The 16,737-nt window shown below is 27.9% G+C and overlaps 1 protein-coding gene across 1 annotated transcript; it reads left to right on the top strand.

The window, feature by feature from the left end:
* The first annotated feature begins 4,005 nt into the window (after nucleotides 1-4,005).
* On the top strand, nucleotides 4,006-14,052 carry LOC123294596. Its single transcript, XM_044875678.1, has 8 exons — nucleotides 4,006-4,145; nucleotides 4,225-6,202; nucleotides 10,375-10,712; nucleotides 10,976-11,431; nucleotides 11,504-11,691; nucleotides 12,974-13,216; nucleotides 13,292-13,651; nucleotides 13,722-14,052. The coding sequence occupies exons 2-8, from the start codon at nucleotides 4,302-4,304 to the stop codon at nucleotides 13,989-13,991; spliced, it is 3,756 nt and encodes a 1,251-aa protein (XP_044731613.1). The 5' UTR covers nucleotides 4,006-4,145; nucleotides 4,225-4,301; the 3' UTR covers nucleotides 13,992-14,052.
* The last annotated feature ends 2,685 nt before the right edge of the window (nucleotides 14,053-16,737 follow it).

The following is a 16,737-nucleotide window of genomic DNA, read 5'->3' as shown; positions in this document are numbered from 1 at the left end:
ACTTTATTGTAGTATTCCTTTGCTTTTCATACATATACTTTTGGTGCTTCGAAATTAAATAAATTATTTATCCAGCTTTCTAACAATTTATTGTTGCAATTAATAAAGTTTAAAAATTACTTTTTTGGTGTTACGTAATAATGTGCTAATAAATAATAATTTTAACATGAAATGTTGAAATTAAGTTTAATTTTAACTTTTTTTTTGTAATGAAATTAAAGAATTTAAAACTTTTTTAATTTTCTTTATTCATCAAATTTTACTTTTCCAAGAAAATTGGTTTAAAAGTAGAATAATATATTCTGTACTATGACCTTGTGCACACGACTATTTTTCAACTCGATACAAGCACATTCTTTTATTTGGAAATTGTACCAATAGATTCCTCAATTCATTAAAGTATTACTTAGACTGTAGCGCGTGAAAATATTGTCGTATGCACAAGCTCTAAACGACTGAACTGAACAGCAACTATAAAACTTGAAAATGTCTTCTTTTTTTTAAATTAAAATGAAGTAACTGACTTCAAGAGTGTGATTAATATAGAGAATCCATCACACGTCTTTTTTTATAATTTATGTTTTGTTGTGATAATAGATATTTTTGATTTTATATACAATAAATGATCAGATTTTCTTTTTAAATCCTCCTTTTTTAAAATCTATTTTTTTATTTACTTTTATCTCATTACAGAAACATAATTAATTTAAATAATGAATAAATATGTGATTATTAATGGTAATTTATTGTGCCATGCAAATGTATTTTTAAACTAATAAATATATCTACTTAAAACGTAACAAGTGTTTGCTTTAATAGTCTTTTTTAATTTTTCAGAAATCATTATTTCCGATTCCAATCGCACATTTATTATAATCGATTTCTTTATTATTGTAAATACGATTTATTTTAATATATAAGATTCATTAAAAAGCATTAAAAATTATTTATACAAATATTTGCATGTAAATTTTGTAAATTCATTACTTCTAATTTTGAACTAAGCTCTAGAATATAATACAGGCCTATAATTACATATAAGTCTGTGAGTCTGGTCGGTCGTTTAATAACTGTGAAAAAGATAAAGCTGAAGAAGGGAAATAAAAAAAAATTAATCGTTTACATGGTTAAAAAGAGATGGTTGCTTTTGACAACTGGGTGACTACATACATGTGATAAAATGGGAATTTTCAGAAAATGATTCGACCAACAAGATCAAGTAAATTTGAGAGCATAAGGAAATTCACCTAACTATGAGGGGATTTTAATTGCAATTGAATTTCATAAATGCTTTTATTCGTTGTGTGCGTAGTCATGGTAGGGACCATGGAGGTTATAAAGAAGGAGAACGATCTCTAGTACTAAAGCATTGACGCACCTGTCCCTGAAAATTTGTAGAATTTATAGTTCATTTTGCAGCCACCAGCCGCGCTGTCGTCGGTAAGTAGTATATTAGCGCACAACAGCCCGCATTTAATGAGACAACTTAGCGATCCCAGCGCCTCACTTATTTTGTCCATATTTTGGGGACAATATTTTCTATTGCGATCGTTATCCTTCTTTATAACATCCACGGTAGGGACAATAAAATCGATTTCAGCGCTTCCAGTGAAAATCATAATTATTTATTTAAATTTGTGAGACATAATATTAAATTTTCAATTTTCAAAAGTCATAAATGCAATCCATACAATTATATATGCACCCATACAATTCTATAATTAAAGTAGTGTGTCGTTACCATGAAAACGCCTCCAAACTCACTCACGGTGCGAATAACTAATCTTTTACTTTCTTCTTTTTTATTGCTTAATATTTTTAGACCAGTAATTTTGAAAATTATTTTTAAATCAGTAATTTTGAATGAAAATTACAAGATTTCCATTTGAGGCAAAGCATTAAATTAATATATAAAAATATTTTCCTGTAAATTTTGTTAGTTTAGGCAATAGGAAGGAGGTATAGACACAGACTTTAAACATAAATGTATATGTCTGTGAGTCTAGTCGGCCGTTTCATAACTGTGAAAAAGGGATTTAGGAAAAAATGATCCGGAAAATTGGAAAAAAATAGACAAAACAAGAAGGAAAAAAAAACATATATTAGTTTACATGGTTAGAAAGAAATGGTTGTTTTTTAAATTGGGAATTTTCATAAAATTACTCTAGGTACCTACCAAAAATACCAAGTAAATCTGAGACTATAAGGGAATTTACCTAACTTTGTCTATGAGGGAATTTTAATTGTGGTGGTTGAATTTCTCATAAATGCTTTTTAGGCAAGTTTTGCTTATTAACGAGAATCGCGTTGAGAATCACAGTCAATTAAGTTTAATTTTTATATTTCACAGAAATGTAATTATATTTCATAGAAAAGCAGTACCTAAAATTATACCGTCATTTTTAGAGCTGTCAAAATATTTTCAGTATGATTGATTGGCGAACAAAATTTATTGTATTTTAACACCGCGTCTAAAAAAATATCAATGATGTGATGATAAGACTAGTGATAGCTGCACTTGTGGTGATAGCAAGTTTTAACGAAATGGAAAAAAATGATATACTTGGCTAGAAGGAATAAAAACAGGTAGTTTATTGATTATTTGTTTATATTATTTTCTTACAAAATTGTTAACTACTTTTGTAAGATTGTAGTATTTTTATTTATCATCGCATAATATTAGTGTTGATAAAAAAACAACAAAGATACTATTTAGATGAGTTCTCGGTGAACCAAATTATCATCACCAAATGAAACCGCAATAAAAAATTATCACAGAAAATAATAAAATCTATATAAGAAGTGAACAGATAAGAAAGAAATCATTCATACAACTGACGAAAATTATGGCGATAATAAAAAATAATTATTATCTTCAAATTAAAATAAACTAAGCTAAATAATAAATATTGAAACATTTAGATCTAAATAAAATTGATAAAAAACACCAATAAAAGAAAAGTAAATGCACTTTATGCTTCAACGTACTGTTTGTAAACGATCGTGTAGTTCGATTATTATGTCTAAATGGAGGATTAATAAGCTTGGGAATTATCAAAAAACTATTTTGAATGCTTTTATGAATAGGTAAACTTGACGAAAGTCAGACTTTTTGATTAATAACCATAAAAATTGAGTGAATCTCAGACGAATAACATTAAAGCGATTACTAATTATTGATTGTTTTGGAGGCAGCCTAAAATCGGTTAATTAAAACATAGACAAAAAATGATAACAAATTTTTCTAAGAAAATGGCGGATTTTAATTACCGTAATATTGAATATATGGTAGAATTCGAAAACACGAATTCATGCTTTTTTATAAACGGCTTATTCTTAGGTGAGTAGACTTTCATATGCATGCAACAAAGCTTTTTTTCGTAAATGGTACGAAAAAGACCTTGGTATGGTTTTTTATCCTCAATCTTCTTAGCCGAATTCCGAATGTGGTCATTACGGAGTTCAGATATTGTTTTCCTTGGAATTGACCTTTCTTATTATTTTTCCTAACGTTTTCTTAATATTTTATTATTTAAAGATCAGCGATATTTTGATTTGCGACATGCGCACATTATTCAATAGAATCTTGACATGATATCAACTTAAATAAAACCCATAAAACTGATAAATGCATCAATGCAATCTCTTATTTTGAGAGAAATAATTGTATGCTCAAAAAAAAATTAATCATCACAATTACCCCATCCTATTTCACTTTCTAAATAAATTAAAATGAGATAGACATATAATAACAGTTTGAATATGATTCCGATTACAGCTAAGTCAGTTTGCCAAGGACGCCAGCATTTATATGTTATATGTATATATTATGTATGTGTGGAATATACTCACATACTGAGTAAACTTTACTTAAAACAAAAATAATGACACATAATTATGTAAAGATAATAATATTATAAATATATCATATTTTTTTGTAAGTTAAATTGTCTGATAAGTTTTTAACTAAACTAGATAAATATTAAAAATGTATATTAAATTGATTGAAATTAATAGAATGTATTAAAGTGTTATTAAAATGAATGGAAACCCTCAGTTCACTTACATTCAAATAGAATGATTCATTAATTGATCTGATTCATTGTGAGTCTGTGGACCTCTCTTATTCAACATCAAACTGGCATGTGAGTTATAAACAATTGTTTCTAGTTCTCTTTTGTTTTTATAATTACCATTTAATATAATAAATATTAATAAGTTTAGATATAAAATAGTGCAAAAATAAACAATGGTGGACCTTGGATAAAATCAAGTATTTTCTTTTCTACAAAAGAAGAACAATGAGTAGTACACCAGTTCCGAAACCTCGCACTCGACAACTGGACATTGGGAAGAAACCAATACCCTTACCAAGAACACAAAAATTATCTACAACAAATGATACTGCAGTTGATTCATCATCGTCAAACAGTTCATCTGTAACAGACAACATGTCCAGTTCACCTAATTCTGGATTTTTTAATACGCTTAAAGATGAATTTAACGTAAAAAAGAAAAGTGTCATTGAAACATCTAAACAAATTAGTGAAGATTTTACAGAAAAAGTGCAAGAACGTAAAAAGTCTGTGATAGAACATTCAAAACAAATTAGTGGTGATATTACGGATAGAGTGCAAGAGAAAAAACGAGCTGTTATTGAGTCTGCAAGAAATGCACATTTGTGTGTGAAAAAAAATGTTGCCAAACATTTTGGATCATTACATCGCGATGGATCAATTACACCAGATATTCCATCCGCGCCAGAAAAAACACAATCGTTACCTCCATCTTCAGAAATATTTGAAGGTATATCGTTTCAATCACCACTTACATTAGAAAAGAAAAAGAAAAAACAAATCGAATATCCAGTTAATGATATTGACGATGAAACCTATTCAGAACCACCTAGTTTTCCACCACCATTAATGCCACCACCTCCTTTACCTGATGAGAGTTTATATGATGAACCACAATCTGCAAATGCTTCAGGAAGTTCTAGTAGTTGTGGCGGTACCCTAAATTCTGTATCTTTATCTGATCGATTAAACTATGAAGAAATATTTCCTGACGGTATTAGTTTGTTAAGCTATGCTCAAGCACATGGCAGCGATTCGGATAGTGATAAAACATGTGCTCCAAAAGTTGATTCTAGTCATCATTTACATCGGTCTGAATCGTGGTCCTTTTACGATTCAGTTAATCGAAACCAAAATTGCGATTCAATACCAGAAGATGAAAGTATATATGCTAATGATTCAATTATTCAAGAACATGAAAATGAAAAAGAAGATGAAAAGGAAAATGACGAGCCACCACCACGACCAGAGAGAAAAGATCGTAAATTATCGAATCAAAGTTTTAAAGAAGATTTTTCAAAAATGAATATTCTTCGCTTAAGTGAAATTAGCAGTATTTCTGTGCAGAATACACTTTATGAAAATCATATTTTACAACCACAACCAGTGAAAAGAGATCAAGAAAAACCAACAACTCCACAATCAAGTAAAATTACTGATAGTATGATCTTTGAATTTGATCCATTAAATAATTTACCACCATTATCGGATGATTCCAGCAATGATTTGTCATTTCTGGAATCAATTTTACAAGGCGATACATACGGAACTACAACATATACAAGCAATGAAAATCACGATTGGTCTCTATCAGATGATGAATCTGAATCTGGAGATGTATTAAATCCACCAACACCCCCAAAACGTTTTGATTCATTACCATCCGAAATGGATCAAGTACCTTCAACCAAATGGTTTATACCAACACCGGATTCAAATTCGACAACAAAGGAAACATTAAATGTATCACCAGAAAAAATTGAAAAGAGTACGGAAAAAACAAATTGGATGAAACAAAGACTGTCTGGTGTAATTCAAAAATTAGTTCCTGATAATTCTAGAAACATTACTAGGCGTAGTTTTCGTGGTAAAGATGATGTTAAATTAAAAATGACTGACAAACCTTCGGCTAGTGGACAAACAATTGTTACACATCAAGGTTTTATGATAAAATTTGGACGTAGTGGTGGCGTAGAAGATCTGTTCGGTGATGTTAATCCAAGATGGTGTTATCTTGGTAATGGTAAATTGACATGTTATAATGATAATACGCTGAAAGTTATCAAAGAAACCATCAATGTTGAGCATATTTTAAGTGTTCAACTTATTTCACAAAATCGTATTATGTAAGTATTATATTATTATATTTTTATTTAATACGAATATTTTGTTAATTAGTATGTTAATATTTCATTGAAATTTTTTAAATTTTAGTATGAGTAATATGTTTTATTTCGCATCAGCTATTTCACTGATAAAAAAAACTAAAGAGTTCATTGTCTATTTATATAATGTATAAGGTGTCTCAAAAAGAAATACCATATGTCAAGCTTAGAACATGTTATTATGTCTGCTGGGAGAGTACAAAAGGTTTAAACTCGTTAAAAATAATTCATACATTAACTTTAATTATGTCACTTAAGATAAAAAACTTTTGTTAGATAAAAACAACTGTAATGTTCATTAAAATTGAAGTCCGTGGAAACAGCTCTGTGTTAAGCACATTGTATTTCTAAAACCTAAAACGTACCCAGCTTTCGGGTTAAAGAGAGTAAAACAGAAACAGATTTGGGTGACCTAATTCATTATCCCAAATGGTAGTATTTAACCAAAATAATCTCAACCAATAAACAACATGGGTTTTAACATTAAATATTGTTGAATTTGTAAAATTTTATGCCAGAATATGCCATTTGGGATAATGAATTAGGTCAACCTATTTTTTAGAAATTTTTGACTTTACAAATATAATTCCGATTATGATTCATGATTTTAATAAACTAATTCAACGTTTATTCAAAAAAGTTCAGTATTTACAAAATAGATGATTTATAACATGGCATTTTAATAAGTAACTTCCGCCTATAAAGGAATGAGAAGAGTTCGTTTTAAGTTCGATGAATTCAGTCTGGAAATAAATATTATGATAGAAAATGAGTTAAAATGATTTTTAAGAATCAGTTAATTAATTAGAATGATTTTAACAATGTATTAAAAGCTTTTAACTTTTCATTCATTATGAGTTAACATAAGTTTCATTTATTCACTTTTCAGTAAAAATTTTCACTGTTAGATTAATAAATTTTTTAACGCGGAAGCAAAATAGAAAATAGGCAGGCACAGTTTTAAAAAATAAAAGTTAAAAATTTAATTTGGAAATTTTCGAAGTACAACTTTAAGTATGTCTAAATAGTCTGCTAAAAGAATTAATATTTTTTTTTTGTAAAATTTTAAGACACTTTGTATTTGGTGAGTGGTTACTAAATATCACTAAATGTGAAATACATAAACAAAAATTAAGCTGACAAATTATCTTTTTTCTTAAGGACTGTTCATGTGCTGAAATTTGTTCATACTTAGTAGCCGCTTGCTTACACGATTTAGGTTGCTTATTGATTTCATTAATTCCCGGTGCAAGCTCTGAGCTAAGGACATTCAGTATAGATCGTTCAAACTGAATTATTGAAATGACAATGTACGATAGAGATTTTAGATTTAAATGGACATATACATTATAATACATCTGTATTCTTTCGGATTCGATCTCATTTCATTGTAAACGACCTGTACCTAAATTTGGCACCACTAAACGATTTAATATTGTTAACAAATCCGTAAAGAGGAAGGGGGAATAGGTTTTATTATTATCATTAAGGCTGATTTGGGTTAATTATTGGCTAAAAGTTTTATTTTTAATGTTTAGGAACCTACTTCATAATCGTATTAATTGTACTATAGAATTGACAATTGACCTGCTAGTCAAACAGATGCAAAACAAGGAAATAAATAAAGTCAATAATCTAAGAAATAAATCTTTTATAAGATAATTCAAGCTGCACAAAAGACTGCAATAGTTTTTGTAAATCAGAATAATTAATTTACGCAGGACAGCGCAGGAAACTCATACCTATTATCTATTATGGTACATGATACATTAGGATAAAAAACCCGATTTATGTTTCTGTGTAGGTTTATAGTATTTAATTCAACGAATATTTTAATGGGGTGCGATAAAGCTGACTTAAATTATTGATAATTTTTCTTTAGTCACTTACCTATTAAAAAATGTTAATATATTCAATCAACAGGTAGCCGAAGAGTAAAATTTATTTACAACTAGTTGAGCAGAATTTTCCTCTATGAATGAACATATGTCGGTAAATTATAAATTAATTTACCCTTATTTTAGGAAAAAATGTCATATTTAATCTACATTTATATTAACAAAAATTTCGAATCCACGCTAGGTTTTCTTCTCTATTATTAGCACGATTAAAACTCCCGATGGATCAAGTTTTGTAAATTTTAAAATAATTGGTTTAATAAAAATATTATTTTATTTATTGAAAAAAATAAAAATACACACCATTAAAATTGATAAAATAAATTCATTAATTGTTTCAAAATTGAATTAATTAATTAATTACGTAGCCTTGCTACGTACGCTATGCAATTTATTTTCGTGTATATTCAATGGAATTGGTTAATTAACAAAATATAATTTTTTTAAACAGCATCGCATTAAGTGCAATTAAACGCCAACTTAATAATTTATTTAATGGAAAAGTACATCACTCTATTAGTGATGATGATTTATTTTCATAACAAATAGAATTTTGAACCTGAAAAAATGATAATATTTACCGCATATTTTATCAAACAAAACGTTTTTAATGGTTTAACTCAATTTGTTTTGTTTTCAAATGATTAGTTCATTTGAACAAATGTTTTTGTTTATTTTGATGCAGTCAAATGTTACATTGACCTTGCATTTTGGGTAGGCAGGCGATTTTATCATTATTCTAATGTGTCTCATAAAAATGTTTATTAATAACTGAGAAGATTTCAAGAGCTTCTTATAGGTATTATTCGAATTATTTAAGACTTTTATAATTTTTTGCTCGTTTTACATACTAATGATATAAACAGAAAACATAATCCGAATTATGAATCAAAATTTCAAACAATAAATTTCATGACAGTGTCAAATCTACGGGGGGAGGCGTTCGGGTTTAAACCTCCCCCCGTACAGATTATTGTATATGTTGTTTTATATAATTTAGCTTAAAAATAAATGGTTAAAAATGTCAACAATCTAAAAAAAAATATGAAGATGATAAAATAATCTCTCTCTTCCTGGACGAAATCTAGATCCGCCACGGTTCAAGGGAATATTAGGGTAATTCGAAACAAGCATTATGTTTTATAGAATATTTGTTCGGAAAAGAAGCTCATTGGTGCTACGAGTTTATGCCGAATGAATTGCGTTTTCGGAAAAAATGTTTCAAACAATCGTTCTTAGTATTAAATCTAACTATTCGAGAACTGTTTGTTAGAGAAAGAAAAGAACTTTAAATTTCAATAATATATCTCATAAAAATATTAACAACATCTGTTCCAAACATTTCTTCGAAGCAATGGTTTCGGCATAAATTTGAGACAGTTCGGGGAGTCTTTTTTTATTTTCTACTACTCTGAAGGAGCATGTCTGAATGTATAACATCAAAATGCTTGCGTCGGCGTTTCCTACCACCTCCTTGAATTATGATTATCTATTATCGTAAGCTGAGTTCAAGCATCGTAGCTTCATTTCTTTTGAAAGAATGAAGCCACGTTTTAGAAATCCTAATTTCTAAAAATCCAAATAAATAAGTAATTTTGGATTAAACTTATTAATCGAAATGTTTGATTGTTAATAATTTCCTGATACGGGTGGCTTCCGGGCTTAATCCACAGCTTTCGATGTTCCATACCTGTATCGAGTACATAATTGCATAATTATTGACAATTCAGATTTCAAAAAAAGGCGGGTATAAGCTATTTTATACGCTTTTTGTAGATACAGTAAAAAGTGTATAAGATATTAGGTTTTAAAGTTAAATTATTTGATCTAGTTTCACTTCTAAATCTGAATTACCTATAGATACATTTTCTATTTAATCCTCATTTTGTCCACATTTCACTTTACGATTGATTCAGAAATTTATACATACAGTGAATCAAACAATGATCTATCTGAAAAAAATTGATAATACGCCTGTGTAATACGCAGACGTCGAGATGATTTAATAAGCTAATATAATTTTAATAAGAATTCAAAAAAGTGCTACGATAGCAGTTCAATAAAAAACACAGATATTTCCATTTTATTTATTGATTTTTATTAATAATTATCCAGATGGTAAAAAATGTTTATATTTTATTTATAAATGATTTTATTCATAAAATCTATTTGATAACCCTTTGATCATCTAAACATTTTAATGCGTTGCAATTAATTGTATACTTTTTTTTAAAGAAATTTACCAAACAGAGGCCCATCTGGCAACGAAGAAGAAGAATTTCATTGTTTTGAAATTACAACAAGTTTGAAAGGACCACGAAGTCGAAATGTGTTGGGTGCCAGGAATTTATCAGATCGTCGAATATGGATGCAAAAATTAATGGAAAGTCAAACAGCAGTATTTCCTATAAGCCTTGTTAGTGATTTTAGTAGAGCTGGATGGGTATATTTACGTGAAGGTGCCAGCAGTTCATGGAAGGGTACATGGCTTTTATTGCATAATCGTGAACTTGTATATATTCAAGATGGAGGTGAACGTAAAAATGTTGATTTAAGAACTGCTCGTTGTATAAGTAAGTGATTATATGAAAGTATGACCCCAAAAATAGGTTGTTTGCACTCAGCAAATTTTTATTAATTTGAACTCAATTATGAGGAGATATTCATAATACAAAGTCTAAAATAAATAATGAATAAATAATCTGTAATAAAATAGCAAACAAATTTTATTCGAAACAAGTTAATTTTGTGTCGTGCAAACGGACAATAAAAAAATCTGTTTCGACGTCACTTTGTATTGAAGTAATTGATTAAAATTTGAAATTCTTATTTATAGTACTGCAAGATGCTGAATCAGATGGACCTAAAGCCGACGATAATGGTCCACAAATGCTTGTAGATTGTGCTGTTGGTGGAACTTTGTATATAAGATCCGCGTTACGGCGTAATACTTGCGCATGGCGGCAGGCCATACGTGGCGCTGCGCATAACAATGGTGCTGCCTTAGATCAACAACAAATTACAAATGATAATATTCCAGTGATTGTAGATAAATGTATTAATTTTGTTTACGCTCATGGCAGCATGTCTGAAGGAATTTATCGACATAGTGGTTCTGGAAAAGTAATTTCTGATTTGTTAACTGAATTTAGTGACGATGCTTGGGCTGTGCAGCTTACCAAGGATCGTTGTAGTGAACATGATGTCGCATGCGTACTTAAAAGATTTATGAGAAATTTACCAGAACCAGCCTTAACGACAAAATTGTACCCATATTTTTGTAAAATATCTGGTAAGTTTTGCCATAATTGATTGAAATATGAAAAATAATTTTAAATAATAATTTATTTTGGGTTGTTTCCAGAAATGAAATCGAATGATGAAAAAGTTGGAATGTATAAGAAATTATTAGAAAAATTACCACCAATAACATATCAAACCATAAAAAAATTAATGTCTCATTTACATTTCATTCAAACCCAACATGCAAGAAATCAAATGTCGGTTTCAAATTTAGCAACAGTTTGGGGACCGACGCTAATGTTAGCTGATGTATGTATAAAACAGAATTCTTAGAACATCCTATAATTTTAGAAACTCACAGCGGCCATGAGGCGAAATGATCGATTTTTTCGAATTTAATAGTATAATAAAAAGTTTTTGCATATAACAGTAACTTGTTAAATTTTATTATTAATACTATGTATCATTTTATTTATTTGTTTTAAATGACAAAAATTTGCGCTGAAGCAAATTTCCAAACATAATTTATGTAAATTTTTGGTGCGAAAAAATTAAAAATTATTGTGTTAAAGTTTTGAGTGTCAAAAAAGTGAGGTAATATTTGAGACCATTTATAGCAGTAACTTGGTAAATTTTATTCCGATTGAGTTGAAGTAATATTTTATAAAAATTAGTCTTTAAGGTATAAAAAGTTCAAAAAAGTTGAACGCCCTCAAGATTTTCTGGAATCATTTAATTGCAATTTCCTGTTTGAACTTAAAACAACCAATATTGTTTGTAAAATTTAAGACCCTAAGATAATTGTCTCAAAATTACAACCGTATTTGAATAGACAAAGAAAGTTATCAATCATAGTAATATATAATAGTACTTTCTATTATATACGGAATTTTAATTTATTAATGTGGTGTTTTTATAAAAACTTGCAAAAACACTCCCTTTTAAAATTAATTTTATACGCCCATGAATACAAAGTGTGGGTGTAGTATATATATTTTTTGTATTTAAAATTAAAAAGTTAATCACGTTGCTTCAATATGTTATTTCCTTTATTTGTGATAATTTATGTATTTATCACTGTTTGCTATTTTTACTGCAAATTCGAATTTTCCAAGAATATTTATATAAATAATTAAAATAGATAACATATTCTAAAAAATTATTTTATTAAAACTAAACTTGTGTGACTAATTGAAAATAATACCCGGTTATTTTGTTTTTATTTCCACAACTACATCTAAATCATATACCCTTTTTTGGAAATAAAAATTTAAAACTTTTTAACCTGACAAATGCATTTGTGGCATCGTAGCTCCCAAACTGATGAACCGATTGCACTTGTTGTTATTGGAAAGTGAATTAATGCAAGTGGCTCTAAGCTATGTTTGATGAAAATCTTTTAAACCATTTAAAAGCCATGTGCTCTTTTCCACAAATGTGTAGGAATCTGACAATAATGTGGAATCGCTGGAAATAATATTAAATATTTATATATACGCTTCCCTTTCATTTTAAAAAACCGATGCAAACCGACATGTTTTGCTTTATTTATAACGGATGAATTTTTTAATGTTCTAAGTTTTACTTTTAGAATAATGACAATACGCAATGGTCGAAAAATGAAATTGGTGTAATAGCTGATTTAATTTCATTAAAAAATTCATTATGGCCAATGACTTCTGAAGAGCTTGTAAAAGAGAAAACTATGTTAGCAGTTCTTTTACGATACCATCAAAGTAGTTTGAATAGTGCAGCAGCTAGAGTTTCATCCGGAGATTTGCAAGTTTGGATATATTTAAATACACCTAATTCGGGCGATTGTTATCATGTTACGGTAAGATTATTTATCGACTTGAATAATTTTCAAAACTTATATAATTATTAAGTTTATATGCTTAATTTTTTTTAGTTGAATCCACATAAAACAGCATTTGATATTTGCCGCGAACTGTGTTCGAAAATGAAATTACCTGCACATGAAGTTCAAGTTGAAGAATCAGTGCTAAATGGTCAATTAAATCGTCCTATTCATTATACTGAACGAGTATTAAATGTTGTGCTTCAATGGGGTTACTGGGAAAATACTGATTGTAAAGATAATTGTTTAGTTTTACGACCGAACACGTTATTTAAAGAACTATCAACAGAAAGTCAACGTCCAATTGCAATGTCCGGTGAACTAAAATATGTTGATGATAAATCAAAATCATTTAAAAATTATATGTTTGAATTTAGCCAAGCAAAATTGTCATACTATAAGGACAAAAACGTAAGTTAGAAAATACCATATTTGTCGGAATAAAATACATATTACAAAATTTTAAATGTTTATTTTTTAGTGTTCTATTAAATTGGGTGAATGGAAAATTGAAGAAATTGTTTGGTACATGGGCTATGAAACGAAACGAAATCCTCATGCTCGTTGGTGTATAACATTTTTCCCAAAAAATAAAATACCTAAACGTACTAAATCTACACCATGGTTTGGTCATGCAATTGCAGGCACTGATCGTACACAAGAACTTCGTTGGCTTTATGCTATGACACTTGGTGAATATCCTCAAGGTTTACTTCCTTCGCCAATTCATGTTGATTTAATTGAGGCTTAATACTTCTAGCATTTATTTTCAAGTATAATTTTTTGCATTTAAAATGGGCATTATTTTTCAATATAATACATATTTGTTGCCTAAAAAAATCAAATTTCAAAATTTTTCATATTCGATGTATTTCAAAACGGTTTTACGATTTTTTATTTAAAATTGTAAATATATAAATTTGTATTAGACTGAAAACTTAACTTAAAAATCTCTCGTTTATAGATTTTGACTCTTTTTTTATTTGTATTTATTTTAATGGAAATTTTAAATTAGTATTTTGCCACTGCGTTTTAAAATTTGAAAAAATATGAATGTATTATGTAAAACTAACTGGCATGGATTGTGATATTATTAATTTAAAAAAAATTTTTATTACCTGCCAAATAGCACTTGCATTATTGTTATTTATAAATTAAATAAATTGGTAATAATTAAAAAATTTAATACAGAGATTTTATTAAATAATTATACTAGTTAAATTAGTTTAAATGTTCTCAGTTTGATCAATTAAAAGACGTCAAATAATAAAAGAACTTCAACCTAATAAAAAAGCTCCGAATCATTAATCGGAAATTTTCGATTCAACCAAGTGGAATCAATGGGAATAAATAGCAGATGTCAAATTCGCATTGATTTCTTATTCACTCCGACTTATTTTCTATTCATGAATCGGACTTTTTTATTAGAGAATTTATTGTTAACAAATAATAGGGTCTTCCACTGTCATAAAGGTTCACAGTCCGATTTTCTTATATAATTCTGAAAAAAACTTTATCATCTACCTACAACGCCAAAAGTGACTCTTAAGAAGGCAATTGAAAAGAAGCGTAAGGCTCTTGTGCTGAATACAATTTTCCGCAACGTTTTTCAACTGAAGTTAAGAAATAAAAAATACGCAAATTTAGAATACGCAATTGAAACAATATTGTAATAGGTGTTCAAATAAGTTAATTTTTATATTTTATTATTATTTGTGGAAATTTTTTGAACAGTTTTTAAAAAAAAAATGCATTTTATTAAAATTATTTCACTAAGTATACGTCTCACAATGTATTTAGTAAGTAGATTTTTTTTAAAAAACATCTTTTTCTACCGAGCTATCAAAATTTTCTTGTTTTTTATTTTTTGGGAAAACTTTTTGAAAGACCCTATTATTAACGTATAACAAAATAATTACATTTAAGATTTGGCGTACTTACATGTTCAAACTTCATATGGTGCTCAATTTTTTTTAAATCTATATTAATTAATACACAATGTAGAGAATACTACTTAATGCTCAAACATTTGGGTAGTGAATATTTTCGTCATAGTATTTTCAAGCTTCAACTTTTACCTTTAGGAAATTGATTAGGAAGTTTGATTTGTTACATATTTTACAAAAGTGACTTTTGGATGTAAGTAAAATGCTTGGCTACAAATATAATTTTAAGTATGTGCGAAAAATTTGGATCCGTAAATCTTGGAGAACTTTCATTACAATTTGTTCCTTAAAAACACCAGTTTATAGCGTGTATTCAGCGAAAACAATCCAAGGATCCACATATATTAAAAAAAAAATGCTTATATATTTAAAAATCCATAAGTCATTTTTGGGAAAAATTTCTATTATGTATTTAAGAAAACATTTTACATAAAAAAATATATATTTATTGTACATAAAAATTTTATAATAAAAAGTTTATTAGTTCAACGTAATTATGTTTTGACACAAATATTTATAAAAAATAATAAATAAATTGGTATTATGGGATATTAATAATACATTTTTAAGTTTTTCATTATTTTGTATTTACTTTGTGCCATAGCCAATTTTTTTTACCATATTTAATTGAAAATAATTTTCATGTTATTTGCAATTTTTTTTCAAAATGATTTCTGATTACAAATTGTATATTTACAAATTTTATTATTATTAATAATAAATATATATCTTATTATTATTAATAAGATATATAATTTTTAAAAATATATAAAAAATATTTTCATAATTTTTTTTGTACTTTTTATCGGGTACGAACACGAATGTTCATGTTAAAAGGTTTAAAAATTTTAAATAGAAATTATTTTCTAATAATTCTTATTTCTATTTTGAATTATTTGGTTACTTGCTTGAAGAATAAGGAAAAAATAGAATGTGAATTTTGTACTTCACCTTTCGATTTTCATTTAGCCTATTTTAATACTTAAGGCTCGTAAATAAATCGATCGTTTATTTGAAAAAATTATAATGGCCGTATATTGGTATGAATTGAATGATCGGCGTTACATTCTATTAGAAATGGAATTTAATTAATTCGATGATTAGTAGTATTCCATGACTACTACGGACATACAGATTCGGTAATTATAAAAAACCTTTAAAAAATACGTGTTAAAATCTGTGACATTGCAACTATTAACCATTCATCGCATTCGGCGCCCAGATTTGTTCTCAGCTACTAATTCTTGGTTGATGGTCAATGTCGAATTTTGTAAACAAAATATTTTTTCTAATTAATCTTGAAACCTTTTATCGATATTTTTAGAAAATTGTATCCTTCACAAAGAATTCGTCATCGTGACGTTATTTAAATCGATATTGACTTTATTGTTGAATTATGGATGTATAACTAGATACATCTTCGGCAATGTATCTGTATCTAGATATCAAAAGTATCTTATAAAACATATAAATACATTTAAAATTTTGCGATCCATATAAAATGCTCACGCGACTCAGTGGAAACAGACTTTTTCATTTTAAATCTAATTA

Source organism: Chrysoperla carnea, chromosome 3 (assembly GCF_905475395.1).
Source record: "Chrysoperla carnea chromosome 3, inChrCarn1.1, whole genome shotgun sequence".
NCBI classification, from domain to species: Eukaryota; Metazoa; Arthropoda; class Insecta; order Neuroptera; family Chrysopidae; genus Chrysoperla; species Chrysoperla carnea.
The sequence above is the reverse complement of the archived record's forward strand: the minus strand, read 5'-3'. Positions and strand labels throughout refer to the sequence as shown.

Bases quoted from the DNA above. Each gene is read 5' to 3' on its own strand.
- LOC123294596 (XM_044875678.1), top strand. From the start codon at position 4,302: ATGAGTAGTACACCAGTTCCGAAACCTCGCACTCGACAACTGGACATT. The intron at 10,713-10,975 runs GTAAGTGATTAT...TCTTATTTATAG, and splicing joins AAGAACTGCTCGTTGTATAA to TACTGCAAGATGCTGAATCA. The intron at 11,432-11,503 runs GTAAGTTTTGCC...GGTTGTTTCCAG, and splicing joins ATATTTTTGTAAAATATCTG to AAATGAAATCGAATGATGAA.